Source organism: Entelurus aequoreus, linkage group LG09, assembly GCF_033978785.1.
Source record: "Entelurus aequoreus isolate RoL-2023_Sb linkage group LG09, RoL_Eaeq_v1.1, whole genome shotgun sequence".
Classification (NCBI taxonomy): domain Eukaryota; kingdom Metazoa; phylum Chordata; class Actinopteri; order Syngnathiformes; family Syngnathidae; genus Entelurus; species Entelurus aequoreus.
The window spans coordinates 56,782,091-56,807,213 of record NC_084739.1 but is presented as its reverse complement, the minus strand read 5'-3'; the positions used below and the strand labels follow the sequence as shown (position 1 = coordinate 56,807,213).

Below are 25,123 nucleotides of genomic sequence, written 5' to 3'. Positions count from 1 at the left end.
TGCTGTTTTTGGGCAGAGGGATTGCACAGTGGTAAAATTAAGGTGCTTGAAGCAAACTGGAAGACAAAGCAGGAGGCGGTGAAAAGACACAGGGGGCATTATCTCCAGAGGGTGCATTCTTTAACAGCCACCATGCCCGTTTGTTGTCTCTGGTCTTTGTTTGCTGTAAAATTGTAAAATTTGAAACACTAATGAATGGGTTCAAATTCTACAGTCATCACCATTCATCGTGTGCATGCTAACTCAGAGGTCTGCAACCTGCGGCTCTTTCATCCTTTTGCTGTGACTCCAGCTGGTTTATGCTTCTGAGTACTGTTGTCACTATGTTGTCTTTTCATAAATTGTCATGAGCCTTTGAGTTATGTGTAGGACTTGAGCGCATGCCGTTCAATTCTCGGCTGAGGCGTTAAGGGCAGTGTTTTTTGGTGACTCAACTTGGTAAATGATAAATGGGTTATACATGTATAGCGCTTTTCTACCTTCAAGGTACTCAAAGCGCTTTGACAGTATTTCCACATTCACCCATTTACACACACATTCACACACTGATGGCGGGAGCTGCCATGCAAGGCGCTAACCATCAGCCATCAGGAGCAAGGGTGAAGTGTCTTGCCCAAGGACACAACAGACGTGACTAGGATGGTAGAAGGTGGGGATTGAACCCCAGTAACCAGCAACCCTCCGATTGCTGGCACGGCCACTCTACCAACTTCGCCACGCCGAGAAACTATGACACTTCGCTCAAGGGTCTTTAAGGTTTTCCAGGCCAAGGACCCCCAAACTGAAGTAGAGTTGGAGTGGTGATCGCCTACTTATTTAATTTGTCTAAAATGTTGGTCGTTGTTGTTGTTGGATGGACAGGTGATTGAAGGTGGTCCTCGGATTATGAATGCGTTCCATTTAAAGACATTGATGTAAGCCAAGTTTTATAGTGTATATCAGATCTTTTACTTAAATGTACACACATTAACTCCCAAGTCATTCACACTGTACACAGAACACATGAAATACACTTAAAATAGACAAATAGATTAAATACAGGAATTAAATTAAACAATATTAAAAAGAGAACAACTATTTAACAGCTACTTATCTAAAACAATCTTTTTTTTTTAATCAAACTTTGACTCTCACCATCATGTCATACATTACATTCTTCAATCTCTCCAAAGCCAATCACACCAACTTCACAATAATACATCGTGCTTGTAAAACATCCTGCCCGACTGCATTCAACTAATAAATAATATTAATATAGATAAGACACAGATACAATGATGAATACTTACTTTTATTCCTTATTCCTTCCGTACCAAGTCTCCAGCAAATAAGTTACATGTACAGTCAAGTAAAAAAACTAATTTAAGTGTGTATGCTATTCTGACAGTAAAATTGATTGGTGAAAATTGTGTTTTTTAAAGTTAATTAAGCTTATGCAAGAAAGTAATAATTGACACAATTAAAGAGGGGGGAGGATGTCATTGCTAAGGAGCTGGCGAAGCTATACACAGCTTGCTTACATCAGGGGAAAGTGCCAGAGAAGTGGAAAGAAGCTAACATGATCATCATTTTCAAGAAAGGGGACAAGAGGGACCTCAAGAACTACAGACCTATTAGCCTTCTTTCAAACATATACAAGTTGTTTACAAGAATTCTGACAAATCGAATGGAAAATACACTTAATAGCAACCAACCCAGAGAACAAGCAGGGTTTAGGAGTGGTTTTTCTACCATGGACCATATTCATACATTGAATCAGATCAAAGAAAAATGCCAAGAATACAACAAACCACTTTGTATGGCCTTCATAGACTATGAAAAAGCATTTGATTCGTTGGAGACACAGTCGGTTCTAAAAGCTCTGCAAGATCAAGGAATTCATCATAAGTACATTAACTTACTCAAGGACATCTACACAAACTGCACTACCACAGTTACGCTGCACAAACCAAGCGAGAAAATCCACATAAAGAAGGGTGTCCGACAAGGCGATACAATTTCGCCTAAACTGTTTACAGCTTGTTTGGAAGGCATATTTCGCTCTCTGGAGTGGGAGGATAAAGGAGTTGATATCAACGGAGACAAATTTAATCATCTGAGATTTGCAGATGACATTGTTGTCTTGGGAGAGCAAATCAGTGAAGTGGAAGATATGCTTAAAGACCTTGCAAATGCCAGCAAATGTTGTGGATTGAAAATGAATATGAAAAAAACAAAAGTTATGGCAAATTCCATGGTACCTCATGGACCTGTGACTGTTAATGGAAATGAAATTGAGGAAGTTAATGAATATATCTATCTGGGGCAGAGATTTAGCCTGAAAGAAAAGAGTCAAGAACAGGAGATAGGGAGGAGAATCAGATTGGGCTGGTGCCAATATGGAAAACTGAGCAACATCATGAGAGGAGAAATACCGTTAAGCCTAAAAAGAAAGGTCTTTAATCAATGCGTGTTACCAACCATGACATATGGAGCTGAAACCTGGGCATTGTCAAATAAAATGGAAAAGAAAATAGCAGCAGCACAACACAACATGGAAAGAAATATGCTCGGAATCACATATAAAGACAGAAAAACAAATGAATGGGTGAGAAAACAAACGCAAGTCCAAGACATTATGAAAACTATCAAATTCAGTAAGTGGAAGTGGGCTGGACATATCAGTAGAACAGATAATAGATGGACTTCCCTAATGACATCATGGAGACCCATGGATGGGAGCAGAAATAGAGGAAGACCAAGAGTGAGATGGCGAGATGAGATAGACAAATATTGGGGAACAGTGCAGTGGCAGGGAGCAGCTAGAGATCGTTCACTATGGCAGAAACATGCTGAGGCTTTCGTCCAGCAGTGGACTGACAATGGCTGATGATGATGAAGAAAGTAATAATCTGCGAATTTTGATTTAATTTCATTTTTTGACAGTACTTAATGAAATACGGTATGAACTTAATGCCTATTATAAAGGCTTGACATTTGCATACATGATTTTAAAACAGAAAAAAAAGGATGCAGTTACTCTGTTTCTATTGAACAGGAATGCCATTTAAAACACTAGCAGCCTTGTGGGCTAGTACATTCGTGAGGGACTAAAAATGATGAGCATGCAAAAAGCTAGCTGCGTCGGCTGAAAACGGACACCCGGCAGGCCTGTGAAAACAAAAGGACTATCAAGAACTAGTCGCGACCCAGAAAGGGACAAGCGGTAGAAAATGGATGGATGGATGGATAGATTAAGGCTCAATCCCATTACACCCCCTCACTCACCTCTGGCCCTCACCACTACCACTACACTCTCAAAATGAAGCAACAAGGAGTAGAGCTTTGTAATCTTCATCTTTGTAAACATCACTTGCTACGTCACGTTCGGGCACGTAAGCGACTACATAGTTAAGTTTGCACATACATCCCACCTAGAGTTGTCCCGACACCCCTATTTTTGTACCAAAATGTACATTATGTATTTCAATACTGTTTGATACTTTTCAAAATAAAGGCCCACAAAACATTTCCCTTTTGGCTTCATTTTAACAGAACATGATACAACTAATGATTAAAGATGTTTCTTATTGCACGCAAAGAACAATTTTAAAAGATTGAAATTAAAGGACGCATTAAACACATGGGCTTTTCTTATTGCTCTCAAAGAACAGTTTATTTATTATTAATTGTTTTACATATTAGATAAAGCCTGCCATAATCTAGAATTAGGTTGGATTAAAATAGAAAGCCTCATTGACATTGTATTAAATGCTTCATGATTGCCAATTTTGATCTGTGCTTTAAGACAAATACAATTTCAAAAACCAGTAGTTTGAACATCTATGTAAAATAATAACCGGTATTTTCCAAAGGCAGTAGTCCATCCATCCATCCATTTTCTACCGCTTGTCCCTTATATAGTAGTTTAGTATCGGTGTAACGTACAACCCTGTAGAACCACCATTACACAACAAGCCCGGCAGCAGTGGAGTTAACGGCTGAGATAGTTTTTGTAATCATTTATCATGGTTTGGTTGAAGAATAAACTACGAACTACGCAAAATAGAAACCGCCATCTACAACTGTTTTTCTTGTGAATTTTTTCAAGGTAATGTATCTTTAAGGTTTTCACATTCGCAAGCTTTATAGTATTAGTATTTTAGTGTTATTATTTAGTGTTTTAGCCTAACGTTAGCTAGCGTGGTTAGCTGATTAACATTACAAACTAACGTGTAACTTATGCAGAAATTATGGAATTTTCTCTGCCCCTACCTGAGCGAGTCAGCATCTGAAATGTCTCACCCTGAAGGGCAAGATTCATCCATTCTACCCATCGTAATGCCCACTGCCTCTACATGCAAAGAGTCATTGGGACACCACTACCTTCACGGGAGCGTGCAAATGTAGGGATAGGGCTAAAAAGTAGGGCTAGGGGGTGTATTGAGACTGGTCCTAAAGCTTGATTTGTGTTCTTTTGAAACATAGTTACAAATATTTAATTTTAAAGCCATTACTGTTTTAAAATGTACTTCTGTGTGTTTTTCCTCATTGAGATAATTTCAAATACAAATGCAGGCTTTAGCCCAGGGGTGTCCAAACCACTGCCCTCGGGCCAAGTGCTGCCCGCCCAGGATTTTCAATTTGGCCTGCAAGATGACGGCACAAGTTAAATTTCAATAAGCAACTTGGGTGAAGGGTGTCTTCGTATTAAATTAAATACCCATGGGTCTGAAAGGTCAGGGACCATGATGTGTACTTTGTTGACTTTACAAGCACAGCATTTACTTGCATCACTCAATCCAAACAACCTGTCCTAGTCATGGTGCAGGAAAAAAATTCCCACCAGCACAAAAAGACAACACACATTGTCACACATAACACAACTTGCTAGAAATTACACCCATTTATATATGTGTACAGCTCCACTAATGGACATTGGAGTGTTACTTTCAAAGGCAAAATTAAAGTATTGCTAGAAACATAATTTTATATGGGACTTTATTGTATTATATGTATAGTACATGTTCCAAAAAGAAAAAAAGCATAAAACACAGTATATTTAAATATACTAAATGTAAAAAAGGGAATAAATATTCAAAATAAGATCATTAAATGAAATCTAGTTTGGTTACGCCATCATGAGCGCAACACAAGGTTGTAAAAGTTTCAACTACAATTCTAAATAAGATGTCAAAAGCAAACTGAAATCAAAGACACACAGCTTAAAGATTGATCAATACCTATTTAAATTTAGTAATACATAAATATGATGATTTATCAAAATATAAAATAAATATACCTGAACAGAACGCTCATGATGGTTACACCAAAAAGTAACGCTATAAATCGCGTTTTTCCAAGTTTTTGGGGCATTTCCAAGCATCTCCTTTTTATTATCGTTGATTTTAAATGGTCAAACTAATGCATATTATATATGCATGCCCTAGTAAACAAAAAAAAAGCCATATTTATTTTGATTGTTACATTTTGAAGTACATTTCTGCAGGTGGGGCGAATGTACCCATTACCAGAGCTATACTTGCCAATTTTGTTAGCCCAATGCGGCCCCCCAGTCAAAAAGTTTGGACATCCCTGCCTTTTTTTTCTCTTTTGCCAAGGGCTCGCTCGCTCCCCTCCAAAAACCATCTTGCGTAGCGTGCATTGCACTTCCAAAAAGTACTTCTCAAACAGTAGTGTGGTCTTTTAAAGGGTTTTCCGGAAATTAAGGCCTTAATGGCATTAAAAAACATTAACGATGTCCAGAAGCATTTAAAAATGTGTACAGTTGTAGGCCTGGGCCTATATAAAGTAAGTCAATAATAATTCAATTAATTAAATGAAAATGAAATGAATAAAATAAATCCATAAAGAGTGGATCAAATAGAGCAAGATTTGGGAAAAACAAACATTGTTGTCAGCATCCATGCTAGCGCTATATCAACCCGTGCATTTGCTCAGTGCAGATGTGATCATGTGTACAAATCAATCAATCATCAATCAAAGTTTATTTCTATAGCCCTTATCACAAGTGTCAAAGGGCCATTGGACCCGGGCAACCGGTCCAACGGACGTCGAGTAGATCTAGTACACAGCATTGCTGCTCCTGCGACTGCTAGCAAAACAACTAGCCAGTCACCACGGATTTCATTTGAACAATTAAAGATAGAAACTTGATAGTAAACAAACTCAATGCCCTGCTCAATGTTGTGCTCATTCTGTTTGATTGTGTTTTAACGTTTAGGGGACGTGCTGTAATGAAATAAGTAAACCTACTTCATTGGCAGTATAGCGGTTGGCTACGGGGCTACAATTAGAGACGTGACTTTTGTGAACTTTTGTTGAACTTCTCTTTCAAGTGAACAATGACAACCAATTAGCAGTTGTAATTTGTTCGTTTGAGAGCCGTTCTTTATGCAAATTGCCCACGCTGCCTTCTCAGAATCAGAATGACAATCAGAATCAAAAGCTTGATTGGCTTTATTTATTAAAGGAGTAATGACATCACGGCGTTAGAGTCGTCTCAGCAGGCCATGCAGTCACACGCAGGGATTTTACTTTGGGGAGGAGTTTAATTAGCACCTGAAATTACTGGAGCCTTTTAGCCGCTGTGTTTGGAATTAGAAAGACATATTAGCTACTGGAAAATAAAATAAACTAAAGTCAAATGAAACAAACAGGTAACGCATAAACATTTGGATGCACTTCCACGCAATTTGCGGGGGAAGTGATGACAAGCAAGATAAAGCGTATCAAAGAAAAGGGGAAATGGCACCATTTTGTGGAATGTTCAAAATGGAAACAAAAGCCAAGTTAGATTATCAATATTTCAAAAATAATTCTCACCATTAGTGTCTTTATTGGTGTAATGTATACATTTTGATTTATCTTATTACTGCCACAAATGATTGTTTCCTTGATAAAACAAGTTACTTAAAAAACATTTCTGTCCGTGCTTTCATTCCATTTGTTTTGTTACACTAAGACAAATACATGCGAATACATGCTGCTTCTGACCAAAAGGGAAGCAGGGAAGGGAGAACCCAAAAATGCTACCGAAGAAAAAGATAAAAGCTATTGCTGGTCACCGGACTAGTATTGTAGCTGTATTTTCTGCTTTCGCTAATAATGATCAGATGAGCGATAGTACCTCAACATCCCCTGTACAAACTTTAGTGTACATCTTTCTCTCAACATTTGCGCTACCGGTACTCTTACAAAAAACCAGCACATTGATTGCGGTTAAGAATGTTTTGTTTGTGTTAAAATCAGCCCTTCAATTGATATTTTTTGGTACGCGTTTCGATTTGAATTCTACTAATTTATTTAGGTGGTATTTATGTTGTTACAAAATGCCATTTTATGTCATGCCTTTGTGACAGTTTTGTTTAATTTCAGATACATTTCCAGCATAAATCAATGTCTGTTATAATAACCATATCATACGATACCACCAGCAAATTCATCCAATACAACATTTTTTGAAAAATAAGAATGCGATTTACAAAGAAATACATATTTTAAAGGGGCTCAGCTATTTGCAACTTGCGCTGTTAAATTTTTTTAGACAAAACATATAACAAAAACACCACCAGCTATCTTACGTTACAAATAGTAGTTACGTCATTACGTGCTAAAAGCAGTAAGTGATCAGAATATAATGCTTAAAATCATTTGAAAAGTTTGCGCTCCCTAGGCATCTGTGGAAAGGTTGCAAACAGCACTTTTTAGTGGAACCCACTGAATTTGGCCACGACCAACTCGAATCACCACCTGTGGGTCCTGGGTACTCACGACATTGAAAACCTATCAACATCACTGCTCATTCTAGCATATGTATAAGTAGCATCTGTTACATTGTCCATTTCTCAGATGATAAGCAACCCAACCCCCCTGCCCCAACCCCCTCCACATCCCACCCCCCGTATTGTAAATAATGTAAATAATCCAATGTATATATATACTCTGATGATTAACTTGTGTGATGACTGTATTATGCTGATAGTAATACAGTCATGTACCATGAATTGATTAACGTGGACCCAGACTTAAACAAGTTGAAAAACTTATTCAGGTGTTACCATTTAGTGGTCAATTGTACGGAATATGTACTGTTCTGTGCAATCTACTAATAAAGGTTTCAATCAATCAATCAGTAAAGTAATCACATGTGATGTCAGTCATGTTATGAAAATTAATGTGTGTGTTTGTGTGTGTGCGCGTTTTAAAGGGCCACTTGCATTGTTATTATTATATTATGATTAGTGCCCAATATTGGCCAAAGTTAATGTAAACTTTTCCTCTATTCAATATTATCATTGTCAAATGCTTCAAATTAATTTTCAAATATACAAGATTCCATGCATCCATCCATATTTTCCCGCTTGTCCCTTCGGGTTTATCATTGTCAAATGTTTACAAAGTTGTCTATACAGACCAATTGTATGCTTTTGACTATATACAGTATAATAACGATCTGCAGCAAGGGCATTACATTTGTTTTAAAATGAATTAAAAACCATTTGATTTTCTGAAACCTGACAATTATGTATTTAACATAGGCCTGGGACAGGGGTCGGCAACCCGCGGCTCCGGAGCCGCATGCGGCTCCTTGACCACTCTGATGCGGCTCAGCTACATACATGCCGACCCCCCCGATTTTCCCAGGAGATTTATGGATGTCAGTGTCTCTCATAGACTACTCCCAGGGTAAAAATAATTCTATTTACACTTTAATTACTATATAAAGGGCGTGCCCTAATTGCACCGCAGAAATTGTCCTCTATAGCATTTACATACAGTGTGCCAGTCCAGCCACATGTTGCATGTTGTTATTACTTGCACACACAGGTGACAGCAAAGCATACTTACTCATCAGCCACACAGCTTACACTGACGGTAGCCGTATCAAACAACTTTAACATTGTTACGTTACAAATATGCGCCACACTGTGAACCCACACCAAAAAAGAATGAAAAACACATTTCTGGAGAACATCCCACTGTAACACAACATAAACACAACACAACCATTACCCAGAATCCCATGCAGCCCTAACTCTTCCGGTCTACATTATACTACCACCAAATCCCCCCACACATCAAACCCCCCCCCCCCCCCCCCCCCCCTCCGTGCGTTGGTTGAGCGGAAGAGTTAGGGCTGCATGGGATTCTGGGTATTGGTACCGTCAGTGTAAGATGTGTGGCTGCTGAGTTAGTAGCCTTGCTGTCTCTTACGTGAGCAACCTAAGGCTACATTCCACTTGTGGCCGGGCAGGTTCACTGTTAGGGCAGACTGTAGAGGGCGCCAAATGCAGTGTCATCACGCTCTGATATTCGGGAGTCTCCCGGGAAAAATGAGAGGTTTGGCAAGTGTGACGCTATCAAGCGACATTCATTCAAAACTCGCGGGCTGCACTAACATCAAATTTCCACATTAAAGTGCGTGCCGGTGCGTGTGTCAGAGAGCCCTGGTTAACATAGCACAAAGCATGTAAGCTCTGTATGCGGTGTTTTTCATTTTAAATTTTTTTTTGTGGCTCCCATTACTTTCTTTAATTTGTGAAACTTGCCAAAATGGCTCTTTGAGTGGTAAAGGTTGCCGACCCCTGGCCTGGGACGTATGTATGTATGTATGTATGTATGTACTGTATGTATATGAAAGGTGATGTCTCCTCTTGCTCCGAAACGTTCTTTGGCGCTTCTGCCCTCCCCGTCATTGTCTTAACGTAGATTCACACACATAGCAACAACATACTACTACGAGAGCGAGATGTTTGGTGTTGAACTTCTGCCGTAGATTCCCATTGTTTGCCAAATACAGGTTCATTTGAGCCTTGTGAAATATTTTCTGTCTTTGGGTTTATCTTTTCAAAGTCTCTTATTCCATCACATTGAGTTGAAGACATGCTCATATTGTTAATAACGTCATTATATTACATTATAATTATGAGGTCCTTATCTTTTATCGCATTTTGATTCATGTTGTGTGACAGTATTTGGCATTTATATGATTTTTTTTTTGTTTTACCATTTCAGGGCAGTATTGTTTATTTTGCCACAAAAAAAGTGTTTTGTTTTCCTGTCAGCAGTCTTTGTCATTGAATGTGATGTTGTGTGTTTGTAGTTCTGGACATGGCACGTCATGTGCCTCTGTACCGGGCGCTGCTGGAGCTGCTGAGGGCCATATCAACCTGCACATCTCTCGTGCCGCTCTTAATGCCGCTGTCTGGTGACCGAGGGCAGGAGGAGGAAGAGGATGATGAAGAGAACTCTGAGGGACAGACTTCTGTTGGGATGCTGCTGGCCAAGATGAAGACATGCGTGGACACATACACAAACCGCCTCAGGTTAGATTGAACACATTTGCTAAATTGATGACTCTGCGAAGTGTGACACAAATGAATGAGTGCATTCTAGGCACTGAAACACGGTCTGTTATTTAAAATTATTAAAAACAATGTGTTCTTGAGGTCAAATCTTTACAATTGTAAGATTTTACTCTTATAAGTAAGAGGTTGTTTTTGTTTGTTTTTTATTTTGGGGTCAAATTCCAAGTTGTTCAACCTCCAATGAAGTCAAGAGCTGGCCTTTCTATCTATCTTTTATCTATATCTCAAAAGGGTGAAGAAGCCCATGTAGAATGTCAATTAATGACAGAACGCTTCCCAGCCCCTTTTGGATATTTATCTTTTAATTTTTGAATTTGATACTTTCTACTGAAAAAGATAATTGTCAACAATTGTTTCCCTATTAATTAGTTTTAATACATAATACTTCAAATTAATTCACATAAGAAAATGTAAACAGAACAAAACAACTTTGTATTAGGGGTCTGCCTCCTAAAAAAATTCTGCTCAGGTCGCCAATTTAGCCCTGTGTGTGAATGGTTTCAATGTCACGTCTGTTATAGTTTCCTCCAAATGTGTAAATAATGTATTGATTGTGCAGCCTGTGGTGTACTACGACTGAGTAAAAGTTTATGTATTCCAGGTCAAAGAAGGATAAGAGCAAAGGTGTTGTAAAGACAGATAGCTCGGATCCAGAGCCTGAGGGCCTGACCCTGCTGGTGCCGGACATCCAGAGGACAGCTGAGATAGTCCATGCCGCTACCACGAGCCTGCGGCAAGCAAACCAAGGTAAGCACGTGAGGATTCCTACTTCAATTGTCCAGCAGGAGAGTTCACCTTCTGATCAAAAGTATGGGTTAAATCCTCAGCCAATAAAATCACAACATGAAGCAGGTTAAATTTTCCGTTTTGTTTCCTACCTTAAACGGAGTGTAAAGGAGTACTCACACAAGGCCAATCATCCATGAGAGAAGGGGTACGAGCCTGGGCCCAATTAAAACCTGAAGCACGGCACGTTTGGCTAATGTGAGTGCACTGATCGTGCCAAAGCATGGAACTAGAGGAGCAGCTGTGATACAGTTGATTACGCTGCACGTGCACTGTAAAGGAGGTATCACATTACAGGGGCATATACTGCATGCACGTTTGTGCTTGTACCCCTCAAAGCTGCAAACCAAGGGGAAACACAGTATTGCAATGTCATACTGTGTCCACGTAGCCTGTGTTGGTCAAATTAATTCAAATATATGTTCAGTCAAAACTGTCTATGGCGACCACTCAAGGGACACAGAAAAGTTACCACTCCAGACAGGTGGCCATGACGAACTCGCGTTGAACTTTCTGCAGGAAAGCACAAAATAATTCATATTGTTGCAAGTTTGTCCTAAAAACAGTAAACATTTAAATAACATCAACTGACCTCTAAATTCCACCAAGTGCACTTTTGTAACAGCTGCGAAGCTGATACTTTAGGTTTCCGCTTTAGTCATTAGTCAACTTCCAGAAGCTTTGCTGCATTGCATGTGTACTCCGTCACATCTCAAACGCTCAGCAGCAAATACGCAAGGATTCCATTTTCACAAGATTCCACTGCAAAGCCGCAGCTTTGGCACTGATGAGGTAGACATGGACAGGAAGTACAACACAAACTAAATAATCATGTGGATTTTCAGAATGAAACTGTGGTGGATTGTCCGAATCTTAAACAGCAACAAAAGTGAATTTAGTACAAAAGTTTTATTTACCCATAATCAAATGGTACAAGGTTGGATTGAATTGCCATGAAACAGACAGTTTTCTCCGGAGAAAAAGAAAGAGTTCCCTCGGGCAGGTAAAAAAAGGAAAGAGCTTGAATCATGCATAGACTTGGTCTACTTGGCCATTTATGTGTTTCCCTCGTGTGTCAAGGTCCAGTTGTTTTGGACCTGTTTGTTCTGCAACATCCTTGAATCCCTTAGCCATAACAAACAATCAAAACATTTTTGTACAATGGTCAGGCCGACCATACGTTCAACTCTAACCCACATATGCTCTTCCAATGGTACAGAATAGAAAAAGAGAAACGAGCAGACATTCCACTACTGTCGTGTCCTCCTTAATGCTTTTCGACCTCGCTCTCTTTCCGGACTTTGACAGACACAAAATATGGTACAAAGGTCAGAAATTCCACCACAAAACGCTCAGTATTTAATAGTAGCTTACTCGTGTTAACAGCGCGTAAATCAAGAAAAAAAACAAATCCATGCAAGTCCATCCTCATCCCCTTCTCCAGTTGAAGCTTCTGCCTGTTTGTTTTCAAATTTATCTCACATACCAATCGTCTCGTGCCATTTCACTGGGAGAAGTGAAGTGACAAAGTGAAGTCATGTCGAACTGTGCAGCAGCCGGTGAATGTTAGAGGAGCAAGTAGCAGCACAGCCACAATGCAAACGCCTTCAGTGAAATTTGGGGCTGAGACTCAATCTATCAACATCATCATTGCATCACATTTTGATAATAGTGGCCACTATATAGCGTAAGAAAAATAACTAATCCAGGTGTAAATATAAGTGACCACTGGCAGCGTGAAAACAGGTGGCCGCTAACAGGTTTGGCTGTAAATAATCCATTGTTCATTAATCACAACAGTTGTGAGTGAAGGTCTTTGTTCTTGTTAACTGTTGAAAGTGGTTCAAATCAATCCAAATTTGAGAAGATGTTTTGTTCTTTGTAGAGTTGTGATTTCAAAAAATAAAAAGAAGAGTATGCAGTGTTGCAATGGCGTTCGTTTCAATGTACAAGGTGCCTTTTCACTCTCACAATTTTTGTTTTCATCCATCCTGTTGAACAGAGAGGAAACTTGTAGAATCTTCAAGGAAGGTGTCCAGCAGACCCAAGCCCCTTTCTATCCTGCGCTCTCTTGAAGAAAAATTTGTTGCTACCATGAAAAAGCTACAATTTGGTGAGATTTTTATTGGATTGTTTATAAAGGTTTACATCTGCAATGTTATGTTTATTTCTATGTGTGTGTATATACGTATATAGAAAATTATAGAAGGATTACTGTTTCAACAACACATCATCAGTAGGGTCAAACTAACATGTCATACGATGGTCTAATCCCAGCCCTATTAGTGGGTGAACAATCCAATCCGTGAATTCTGCTTCACAATAATAGGAAGAGCCGACATCGAAGGATCAAAAAGCGACGTCGCTATGAACACTTGGCCGCCACAAGCCAGTTATCCCTGTGATAACCTTTCTGCTTGAAACCCAAAAAGCCAGAAGGATGGAGTATATATATATATATATGTATGTATGTATGTATGTATGTATGTGTATATATATATATATATATATATATATATATATATATATATATACTTCGGAGCGACTTATGTGTGAAATTATTAACACATTACCGTAAAATATAAAATAATATTATTTATCTCATTCGCGTAAGAGATGAAGCAACTGGCAGCAATTGTCACTCACATGTCAACCAATAAGAATTCGGCGGGGGAGGGTCATGGCAGAAGTGCATTGTGGGTCATGGAATGCTAACTGCTATATGCTACTGCCGTAGCTATTAAAATGGGTCACATCAACATTGGCGGTAACTTATAAAAACTGAGAAGGGCTGAACTAAAATGGCACCGAAAAGGATTGATTGATTGATTGAGACTTTTATTAGTAGGTTGCACAATAAAGTACATATTCCGTACAATTGACCACTAAATGGTAACACCCGAATAAGTTTTTCAACTTGTTTAAGTCGGGGTCCACTTAAATTGATTCATGATACAGATATATACTATCATATATACTATCATCATAATACAGAGAGGGAGAGGGAGAGGGAGAGGGAGAGAGGGAGAGGGAGAGAGAGAGGGAGAGAGGGAGGGAGGGAGGGAGAGAGGGAGGGAGAGAGAGAGGGAGAGAGAGAGGGAGAGAGATCAGAAGGCATAAGAAAAAGTATCTGCATTTGATTGTTTACATTTGATTATTAGCAATCCGGGGAGGGTGTTAGTTTAGGGTTGTAGTTGCCTGGAGGTGAACTTTTAGTGCGGTTTTGAAGGAGGATAGAGATGCCCTTTCTTTTATACCTGTTGGGAGCGCATTCCACATTGATGTGGCATAGAAAGAGAATGAGTTAAGACCTTTGTTAGTTCGGAATCTGGGTTTAACGTGGTTAGTGGAGCTCCCCCTGGTGTCTTGGTTATGGCGGTCATTTACGTTAAAGAAGTAGTTTGACATGTACTTCGGTATCAGGGAGGTGTAGTGGATTTTATAGACTAGGCTCAGTGCAAGTTATTTAACTCTGTCCTCCACCTTGAGCCAGCCCACTTTAGAGAAGTGGGTAGGAGTGATGTGGGATCTGGGGTGGAGGTCTAGAAGTAACCTGACTAGCTTGTTCTGAGATGTTTGGAGTTTAGATTTGAGGGTGCTAGGGTACCAGGAGGTGCATGCGTAATCGAAAAAGGGTTGAACGAGAGTTCCCGCCAGAATCCTCAAGGTGCTTTTGTTGACCAGAGAGGAGATTCTGTAGAGAAATCTCGTTCGTTGGTTAACCTTTCTGATTACCTTGGTTGCCATTTTATCACAGGAAAGGTTAGCCTCTAGAATGGAACCTAGGTAGGTGACCTCATCTTTCCTGGTGATAACAATGTCACCCACTTTTATGGTGAAGTCATTGACTTTCTTAAGGTTGATGTGGGACCCAAACAGGATGGATTCTGTTTTACCCAAGTGTATGGATAGCTTGTTGTCAGCGAGCCAGGTGCAAGTTCTACAGAGCTCAGCACTGAGGATTTTGTCCAACTGTGACTTGTCCTTGCCGGATACCAGCAGGGCAGAGTCATCCGCAAACAAAAACAATTCACAGTCGCGTGCCGATGACATGTCATTTATGTATATTAGGAACAGTAAAGGTCCCAATATACTGCCTTGGGGGACTCCACAGCTCACCGAGAGGGAAATCATATACTGCAGATTACAAGCTGGACGTAGTGAAATATGCAGCAGAGAACGGCAATCGAGCAGCAGAAAGAAAAGACATACCAGAGGCGACACCAGGGAGGAAGATTTCATCGGATTTAGCGATCGGGAGTGACAGATTGTTTGGTAAACGTATAGCATGTTCTATATGTTATAGTTATTTGAATGACTCTTGCCATGATGTGTGGCGTTAACATACCAGGCACGTTCTCAGTTGGTTATTTGTGCGTCATATGGCGTACACTTATTTGGCCTGTTGTTCACTATTCTTTATTTATTTTAAATTGCCTTTCAAATGTCTATTCTTGGTGTTGAATTTTATCATATAAATTTATCTCCCAAAAATGCGACTTATACTCCAGTGCGACGTATATATGTTTTTTCCTTCTTTATTGTGCATTTTAGGCCGGTGCGACGTATACTCCGGAGCGACTTATAGTACTAAAAAAATGGTATGTATACACTACCGTTCAAAAGTTTGGGGTCACATTGAAATGTCCTTATTTTTGAAGGAAAAGCACTGTACTTTTCAATGAAGATAACTTTAAACTAGTCTTAACTTTAAAGAAATACACTCTATACATTGCTAATGTGGTAAATGACTATTCTAGCTGCAAATGTCTGGTTTTTGGTGCAATATCTACATAGGTGTATAGAGGCCCATTTCCAGCAACTATCACTCCAGTGTTCTAATGGTACAATGTGTTTGCTCATAGGCTCAGAAGGCTAATTGATGATTAGAAAACCCTGGTGCAATCATGTTCACACATCTGAAAACAGTTTAGCTCGTTACAGAAGCTACAAAACGGACCTTCTTTTGAGCAGATTGAGTTTCTGGAGCATCACATTTGTGGGGTCAATTAAACGCTCAAAATGGCCAGAAAAAGAGAACTTTCATCTGAAACTCGACAGTCTATTCTTGTTCTTAGAAATGAAGGCTATTCCACAAAATTGTTTGGGTGACCCCAAACTTTTGAACGGTAGTGTGTATATATATATATATATATATATATATATATATATATATATATATATATATATATATATATATATATATATATATATATATATATATATATATATATATATATATATATATATATATATATATAATATATATATACATATATATATATATATATATATATATATATGTATATATATATATATATATATACATATGTATATATATATATATATATATATATATATGTATATATATATATATATATATACATACATACATACATACGTGTATATATATATGTATATATATATATATGTATATACATATATATATATATGTATATACATATATATATACATATACATATATATATATATACACGTATGTATGTATGTATGTATATACATATATATATATGTATATACATATATACATTATGTATATACATATATATATATATATATATATACATATATAAACATATACATATATATATATATATAAACATATACGTGTATACTAGGGCTGCAACTAACAACTAATTTGATAATCGATTAATCTATCGATTGTTACTTCGATTAATCGATTAATAATCGGATAAAAGAGACAAACTACATTTATATCATTTCCAGTATTTTATTGGAAAAAAACAGCATACTGGCACCATACTTATTTTGATTATTGTTTCTCAGCTGTTTGTAAATGTTGCAGTTTATAAATAAGGGTTTATTAAAAAAAAAAAATTGTTTTAAAATTTTAAAGTAGCCTCTGCGCATGCGCATAGCATATATCCAACGAATCGATGACTAAATTCATCGCCAACTATTTTTACAATCGATTTTAACCGATTTAATCGATTTGTGAATACACACACATTTATATATATAGTACAGACCATAAGTTTGGACACACCTTCTCATTCAGTGTGTTTTCTTTATTTTCCTGACTATTTACATTGTATATTGTCACTGAAGGCATCAAATCTATGAATGTGTTGTTATGTACTTAACAAAAAAAGATTAAATAACTGAAAATATGTTTTATATTCTAGTTTCGTCAAAATAGCCACCCTTTGCTCTGATTACTGTTTTGCACACTCTTGGCATTTTCTTGATGAGCTTCAAAAGGTAGTCACCTGAAAGGATTTTCACTTCACAGGAGTCATAGTTTTGATGCCTTCAGTGACAATCTACAATGTAAATAGTCATGAAAATAAAGAAAAAACGCATTGAAATGAGAGGTTGTCAAAGTTAATGCATTCACTATGAATTCCTTAAACGACACAAATGCTTTTACGCGTCCGACTTTTTTTTTACCCTTGGGCCATTCCGTAGCAATAATGCACTAAAAAAAGGGTACAATATGAAACTCCTATATCCAAAGCCACGACAAGTCGTTCTGTCGACAAGACTATTTTCTCTTCGATCACCTGAGACTACGTCACTTAGCGAATGCATGCTGGCATGCTGTGCCGCTTGCAAAGAGAAGCTTATTTTTTGTGTTTAGATTCAGTTTATTGTATTGATAACTAGGGATGTAACAATATCAAAATCTCACGGTACAATATTATCACCTTTGCTGCCTCTAAATGGGTTGACATTCCAAAGTTTTTCCATTTCCCCCGTTTAATATTGAAATATGTGTCTTTTATCTTTCCATGCAGAGGTAAATGTTTAGTGAGAACATTAAGATTACAGACCGACTGACTGGTTGTATGAAAAATATAATAAACTTAGATACAGGTTGACAATGCAAGCCTGAGAGCCTGCAGGCAGGACAAACATTCCCAAGCACAGAAGTAAAAATGGATGTGTATGTGGGATTTTTTTGCTGACAGTATGTGTACTCCAGTTGTAGCAAAACGAGAGTGAAAAAACCACTGACAACATTCCCACATAATTATTGTAAAGTATAATCTGCACCGTTTTTATATATAGCCTCAGTTTTATGGAATATGTTATCAATCAGATGACATACCATACACCAATGATTTCTATAGAAATCCCAACTCAACATTCCTCACGAAAGTGACACAAGAGGAAATAGTTAAAATCGTGAATAAAATGCAAATCCAAAACTTCAATCGATTGTAATGTAATTGATATGGAAACGATAAAAAAGGGTATTCAAGAGATCTCAGGACCATTAATGTATATCAGTAACCTATCATTTCAAACAGGCAATTTCCCAAACAAAATGAGAATAGCTAAAGGTGTACCGATTTATAAGACCTAAGACAAACACCAATTTATTATTTCAGTTTCTTACTTCCAGAATTTTCTAAAATTCTTTAAAAATTGTTCAATTACATATTGGACAAATGTATAAATAAACATATAATATTTGCTGTGAACCAATATGGATACAGTGCTAATATTTCAACATCGATGGAAATAACAGGACATTTCCAAGATAGTTATCGGTGTGCAGCGGCAGGGTTTATGGATCTAACTAAAGCATTTGATACAGTTAATCACAATATTTTAATCAAAAATTTTGAACGGTATGGCATCAGAGGGTTGCTGTTAAACTGGATAAGAGGTTACTTAACCAACATGAAGCAATATGTGAAGCTAGGCAAACACATATCTACAACGCTAAATATATCAATCAATCAATCAATGTTTATTTATATAGCCCTAAATCCTGTGGCGTACCTCAGGGATCAATACTGGGACCAAATGTGTTCAATCTTTATATAAGTACAAATGCTTGTCACACACACACTAGGTGTGGTAAGATTATCCTCTGCATTTGACCCTGATATTGGTAAAGTTACAAAATAATTAAAGTTAGTATTATTCGGGGACGATACAACAGCATTTTGTCCAGGAGAGAACAGACAGAAGCTAATACCTATAATAACAGAAGCAATGAATAAATTAAAGAGATGGTTTGACAAAAACAGACTATACCTAAATCTCAGTAAAACTAAAATAATGCTATTCGGTAACAGCAGAATGGAAAGTCAAAAACAAATACAAATAGACGAAATAGATATTGAAAGAGTAAATTAAATCACATTTTTAGGTGTAATGCTATATGATAAAAGGAACTGGAAATCTCATAAAAAATATACAACATAAGGTGGCAAGAAATATGTCAATAATGAATAAAGCTGAATATGTATTGGACCAAAAGTCACTTCATATTCTTTACTGCTCGCTAGTGTTAACATACCGGAGTTACTGTTTAGAAATATGGGGGAAATAACTACATAAGTACATTTCCGTTACTAACCGTGTTACTAAAAAGATCAGTTAGAATAATACATAATGTTGGATATAAAGAACACTCAAAGTCTTCATTTATTGATTCGAAAATATTGTAATTCCACAGTATAATGAATTTGCAAACGGCTAAAATAATGTACCAAAAAACTATAACCTGCTACCCAAGAACGTACAGCAATTCTTCTCAACAAAAGAGGAGAAATACAACCTCAGAGAAAAGTGTAACTTAAAACATTTGTATGCATGTACAACACTTAAACCTTTACAATATCAGCATGTGGAATTAAATTATGGAATGAATTAAGTAAAGAGATCAGTGTACTGATATGATCCAATTTAAGAAACTCTGTCAGCTCAAAGTTTTTGAGGGGTATAAGGAAGAAGAAATTTGATAAACGTCTTGAAGCTTACTGAAATGAAGGAATTAGAACCATGATAAAGGAATTAGAACCATGATAAACATTCTGAATTTACTGATAATTGTATTCATCTCACTAAATGAAATACAACTGACTTCCCTATGTATTATTAATTTTGTAATGATGATTTATATTGTATATACGGTATATATTACAGTATATTGTGAATACTTTGAGAACAGGAACTGAACATAAGTGTTAGCAATTTCTATGTAATGGAAAAGGGGTAGGAATAAATAAGCTCTGCTTCTTCCTACTCCTTTTTAAAAATGTTGAAAATAGAAACTGGAAATTGTGATGTATCATGTTGAAATTGTATGCATGTTCTAAATAAACTCAAATCATACGCCATACCATACACAATACACTTGATACACATTTTTAAATCAAATAGTCATCCTCATAAAGGACCTGTTTGATAGGTGAGTAAAAATATGCTTTATTCTGTCTGAATATTTTATTCACTTTTCTCCAAGTACAAAGTCACCTTTTGTGATAGGATCAAATACATATTTCACTCAATTTAATTTATTTTGCAAAAAACATAACATTTTGATTTCTTATCTGTCCAGACACGTTTGAAATGGTGTCGGAGGATGAGGACGGGAAGTTGATGTTTAAGGTCAACTACCATTACATGTCTCAGGTGAAGAATGCCAACGATACAAACAGCGCGTCCAGAGCTCGCCGTCTTGCCCAGGAGGCCGTCACCCTTTCCACCTCTTTGCCTCTGTCGTCCTCATCGAGCGTATTTGTCCGCTGTGATGAGGAGAGGTTGGACATCATGAAGGTAAACCTGGCAAAACAACACAAACACATGGGGTTGGCTTTCAGTTCGTGCCTCCTGGCTGACGAAAATAACTTAAATCAAAAATAAAATCTACCTTTGCCTGCTCAATTACTTTTAACTTTGTCAGGGGACATTAGTAGACTGAATGATGATAATCTTATTAGGATTTGGTAAATGTTGTTTTTTACATTAGATGTTTTGTACTACCACATTCAGTTACCTGCCAGTCATTTCCAGCTGTTTCACAAACATAAAAATGAGACACCTGGAAAGTTTATTCTGCCAAAATGTGTTTTCCACCTTTGATGTCATAAAGATTAGAGAAAGAGGGAGGATAAGAAAATAAATCATCAGAATTGCTTTTCCTCTGACTTGCCTCTGGGGGCTTCTGTTGGTCCACAAAGCAACATCAGCAAAAAGTAGCCTGACTTCAGGGGTCAGCGTGTAACTGCCCCTCGCAGACATTGTTTTAATTCCAGCCAGTGCCTTTTTGTTTTTGTCTTGAAACACCCTCATTCCACAAGAAGTGCAGTAAAATTTTACAGTCGGAAATTCTATGTCAAAATATTCTTCATTTTATACTGAACAAAAATATAGATACAACATTTTTGCTTTTGCTCCCATTTTTCATGAGTTGAACTCAAATATCTAAACCTTTTACTATATACACAAAATACCTAATCCTCCCAAATATTGTTCATAAATCTGTGTTAGTGAGCTTTTTTTTTCTTTGTCAATATAATCCATCCCCCCTCACAGGTGTGACATATCAAGATGCTGATTAAACAGCATGATTATTAATGAATTTTAAGTGTATGAATTCATTTCTAATGCTTTCACATTGGAAAACAAAATGGTTTAACTCACTACATACACCAGAAGCCACTCTATTGTAAACTAATTGAAAAAAATAATAAACTTGATATGAAGCACTCTGCACCTTTTGCAAGAAAACACTTCTATGAAAAATCTAAAAAATGGCTGTTAGGATGGTTTCTATTATTTTTTTCAATTAGTTTACAGTAGAGTGGCTTCTGGTGAACCATTTTGTTTTCCAATGTGAAAGAGCAGTGAATTAATTAATATACTTACAATTCATTCTGGCCCTCTGATTTTCCCTTGTCTTTGTACTTTTTTGTCCGTATGGAGGGTCTTAAATTATTTTCAATATGGTCTTTAAAAAGTCTTAAATTTGACTTGTTGAAACCTGCAGAGGCCCTAAATGATTATCTTTCAATCTAGCTTGTATAATATTTGTCATCTTTATTAACAATAATGTGTTTTCTTTGATAAATTAACAAAGTAATCTTGTTTAAATAAATGCTTATGACAGTAAAAAGGTATCAGTCAACATCTTCAATTAAATTCTGCAGTGTCTATTACTACGTTATCTACACCATTATAAACAACTTTAGTTTTGAATTGTCTTTGGTTTTGTTCCTGACAACTTCTTTCCTTGTGATGACTTCATCAGGTTCTCATCACCGGCCCAGCTGATACGCCATACGCCAATGGCTGCTTTGAATTTGATGTATATTTTCCACAAGACTATCCCAATTCTCCTCCATTGGTGAACCTGGAAACGACCGGTGGACACAGCGTTCGCTTTAACCCTAACCTCTACAATGATGGCAAAGTGAGTGGAAATGTTATCTTGATTTGGTTTAGGTTTATATTGAACTTGTATGCTGTCACAATATGATTCACCATACAATCTACATATTCTCATTTCTCTTTACAGCATACCCGAAATGGAGTAGATATGACCACTTCATATTCTGATTTTGTAACACAATTTATATCAAAGAAATACAGTACAACAATTCTTATGGTAGACATTTAAAGGCCTACTGAAACCCACTACTACCGACCACGCAGTCTGATAGTTTATATATCAATGATGAAATCTTAACATTATAACACATGCCAATACGGCCGGGTTAACTTATAAAGTGACATTTTAAATTTGCCGCTAAACTTCCGGTTCGAAACGCCTCTGCGGATGACGTATGCGCGTGACGTAGCCCGGCGAACACGGGTATGCCTTCCACATTGAAGCCGATAGGAAAAAGCTCTGTTTTCATTTCATAATTCCACAGTATTCTGGACATCTGTGTTCGTGAATCTGTTTCAATCATGTTCATTGCATTATGGAGAAGGAAGCCAAGCAAGCAAAGAAGAAAGTTGTCGGTGCGAAATGGACGTATTTTTCGAACGTAGTCAGCCACAACAGTACACAGCCGGCGCTTCTTTGTTTACATTCCCGAAAGATGCAGTCAAGATGGAAGAACTCGGATAACAGAGACTCTAACCAGGAGGACTTTTGATTTGGATACACAGACGCCTGTAGAGAACTGGGACAACACAGACTCTTACCAGGATTACTTTGATTTGGATGACAAAGACGCAGACGTGCTACTGTGAGTATGCAGCTTTGGCTTTTTTTTGCGTATGTACGTAACTTTTTTAAAATATATAAGCTTTATGAACCTTGGGTTAGGTGAACGGTCTTTTGGGCTGAGTGATTGTGTGTGTTGATCATGTGTTTGAATTGTATTGGCGTGTTCTATGGAGCTAGGAGCTAGCAGAGGAGCTAGGAGCTAGCATAACACGTACCGTACCGTAAGTGCGCGTCACGTACGTAACTTTTTAAAAATATATAAGCTTTATGAACCTTGGGTTAGGTGAACGGTCTTTTGGGCTGAGTGATTGTGTGTGTTGATCAGGTGTTTGAATTGTATTGGCGTGTTCTATGGAGCTAGGAGCTAGCAGAGGAGCTAGGAGCTAGCATAACAAACACGCAGGTGTTATTATGCAGGATTAATTTGTGGCATATTAAATATAAGCCTGGTTGTGTTGTGGCTAATAGAGTATATATATGTCTTGTGTTTATTTACTGTTGTAGTCATTCCCAGCTGAATATCAGGTACCGTGAGTATGCAGCCTTGGCTGCTAAACATTCGATAACTTGACCGTATGTGCGCGTCACGTACGTAACTTTTTAAAAATATATAAGCTTTATGAACCTTGGGTTAGGTAAACTGTCTTTTGGGCTGAGTGATTGTGTGTGTTGATCAGGTGTTTGAATTGTATTGGCGTGTTCTATGGAGCTAGGAGCTAGCAGAGGAGCTAGGAGCTAGCATAACAAACACGCAGGTGTTTTTATGCAGGATTAATTTGTGGCATATTAAATATAAGCCTGGTTGTGTTGTGGCTAATAGAGTATATATATGTCTTGTGTTTATTTACTGTTGTAGTCATTCCCAGCTGAATATCAGGTCACCCTCGGCTCTCACAGCATCTTCCCTATCTGAATAGCTTCAACTCCCCACTAGTCCTTCACTTGCACTTTACTCATCCACAAATCTTTCATCCTCGCTCAAATTAATGGGGAAATTGTCGCTTTCTCGGTCCGAATCTCTCTCACTTCATGCGGCCATCATTGTAAACAATAGGGAACTTTGCGTATATGTTCAACTGACTACGTCACGCTACTTCCGGTAGGTGCAAGCCTTTTTTTTATCAGATACCAAAAGTTGCAATCTTTATCGTCGTTGTTCTATACTAAATCCTTTCAGCAAAAATATGGCAATATCGCGAAATGATCAAGTATGACACATAGAATAGATCTGCTATCCCCGTTTAAATAAAAAAAATTCATTTCAGTAGGCCTTTAAGTCAATTGTAATTTTCACAATGAGTTATAGCTCATTTTCAGTAAGCTTCAAGATGTTTATCAAATTTCTTCTTCCTTGTACCCCGCAAATACTTCCAGTTTGAACAGCCTCTTAAACCACATCATATTATTACATTGTTAGATTTATTTGCTTAATAAATTCCATAATGTAATGCCACATACTGATGTACTAAAGGTCTTAAGTGTTGTATGTGCATACAAATGTTTAGGTTACATTTTTCTCTAAGGTTATATTGCTCCTATTTTGTTGAGAAATACTTGTGTACAGTCTTGCGCTGCAGGTTATAGTTTGCTTTGTACATAATTTTAGCTGTTTACAAATGCACCAAGTCATTGAATTTCAATTTTTTTGATTCATTAAGTGAAGGGTTTGTATGTTCTCTGTTGTATATCCAACATTATGTACTATTCTGACTTTTTTGTAACATAATTAGTGAATGTAATGCACTTTTGTAATTATTTCCCCATATTTCTGCAAAATAACTTAAATATAGTAACACTAGCGGGCAGTAAAGAATATAGAGTATTTTGGTCCTAGTATTGATCTCTGGGGAATGCCACAAGATATATCTACTGTGACTATGTTGATGTTATACTCGCCTAACTTCACGTATTGCTTCCTGTTGGTTAAGTAACTTCTTATCCAGATTAAGACCAATCCCCTGATGCCATACCGTTCTAATGTGTTAATTAAGATTATTATGATCGCGTG

At 37.4% G+C, this 25,123-nt stretch overlaps 1 protein-coding gene across 4 annotated transcripts in view; it reads left to right on the top strand.

Moving 5' to 3' along the window:
- birc6 (baculoviral IAP repeat containing 6) overlaps positions 1-25,123 on the top strand; it is a 210,306-nt gene that overhangs the window by 156,948 nt on the left and 28,235 nt on the right. For all 4 annotated transcript variants that reach the window (XM_062058987.1, XM_062058986.1, XM_062058988.1 and 1 more), the window contains exons 65-69: positions 10,106-10,328; positions 10,972-11,117; positions 13,159-13,269; positions 20,497-20,714; positions 22,189-22,350. In XM_062058987.1, coding sequence (XP_061914971.1) covers positions 10,106-10,328; positions 10,972-11,117; positions 13,159-13,269; positions 20,497-20,714; positions 22,189-22,350 — 860 coding nt within the window. The remainder of the gene's footprint in view (positions 1-10,105; positions 10,329-10,971; positions 11,118-13,158; positions 13,270-20,496; positions 20,715-22,188; positions 22,351-25,123) is intronic.